The sequence below is a fragment of the Sinocyclocheilus grahami genome, unplaced genomic scaffold (assembly GCF_001515645.1).
Source record: "Sinocyclocheilus grahami isolate Dianchi unplaced genomic scaffold, SAMN03320097.WGS_v1.1 scaffold460.1, whole genome shotgun sequence".
NCBI classification, from domain to species: domain Eukaryota; kingdom Metazoa; phylum Chordata; class Actinopteri; order Cypriniformes; family Cyprinidae; genus Sinocyclocheilus; species Sinocyclocheilus grahami.
The window spans coordinates 309,138-310,132 of NW_015505639.1; the positions used below are offsets into that span (position 1 = coordinate 309,138).

Below are 995 nucleotides of genomic sequence, written 5' to 3' on the forward strand. Positions count from 1 at the left end.
ATTAAAATTTCTATATTGTAGGCTCATGCATTCAAAAAGCAAGCTCTTCTTCTGTAGCGCAAGGGATTGTGATCAAATCTTGCATATGTAATTGTGATTTGTTTCATATTGTTTTTCTTAGGAGGGTCAAGTTTTAGAGTTTTCCCTTATTAACAGCATACGAGATACCAGTGTGCCAAAGGTACAACTTCTCAATTCAACATGAAACTCTATTTACTTTCTTAATTCATCTTTTTCGTCGTTTTATTGTAAATGATTCATCACTGCACTTTATTCTAAAGATAAAATGTCGGCATCTTAATAACAGCCCTGAAATTTATTCAATCTGACATGAATAAAATGAAGAGCCACTCTGCTTTTTTTTACATTAAATATAATTTCATTTGTTTTTGAATGTTTTTCATTAATTTATTTTTCATCAAGACTGACAGCACTTTATACATGTATATGTTGATGAGGTTGTGTTGTGATTTGAGAACTAATGGTGACTGATTTGTTCATTTTGTGTTCATGAACTTTCTGTAGGACCCAAAGATCCTCTCGGCGTTGGAGGCCGCGGGAAAATGTGAGAGTAACCTGGAGGACAGAATCATCTGCATATGCAGCGGCACAGACCTCGTTAACCTGAGCTTCATGTGCATGGTCACGCAAAACAGCAGCACTGCTAAGGTAACGTCTGCGCTCTCTAGCTGTGATTAATGGGGGAAACATCATACATGCATCATGAGCAGAAATAAAAGATTATGGATAGAGTAATTATTTTGGATTGATCTGTTAAACATGTTCAAATGTCTTCAGTCAAATTTGGGCCCTGATTTTACATTTAATTACAAAATGCATGTTTTTCCTGGACTATCACATTATAATATGATATCTGATATAAAAAATAGTGTAATATGTTTACTTTACAAACTGTCTAATACATACATACGTATGTATTAAATATGTAAAACATGTTCCTTAAATATAAAAAGTCATGTACATTTAAAAAAAAA

The 995-nt window shown here is 33.1% G+C and overlaps 1 protein-coding gene across 1 annotated transcript in view; it reads left to right on the top strand.

The window, feature by feature from the left end:
* Window positions 1-995, top strand: part of LOC107552868 (1-phosphatidylinositol 4,5-bisphosphate phosphodiesterase beta-4-like) — a 65,738-nt gene that overhangs the window by 11,570 nt on the left and 53,173 nt on the right. Inside the window, exons 4-5 of the mRNA XM_016234906.1 lie at window positions 122-181; window positions 526-669. Of these exons, the coding sequence (XP_016090392.1) occupies window positions 122-181; window positions 526-669 (204 nt within the window). The remainder of the gene's footprint in view (window positions 1-121; window positions 182-525; window positions 670-995) is intronic.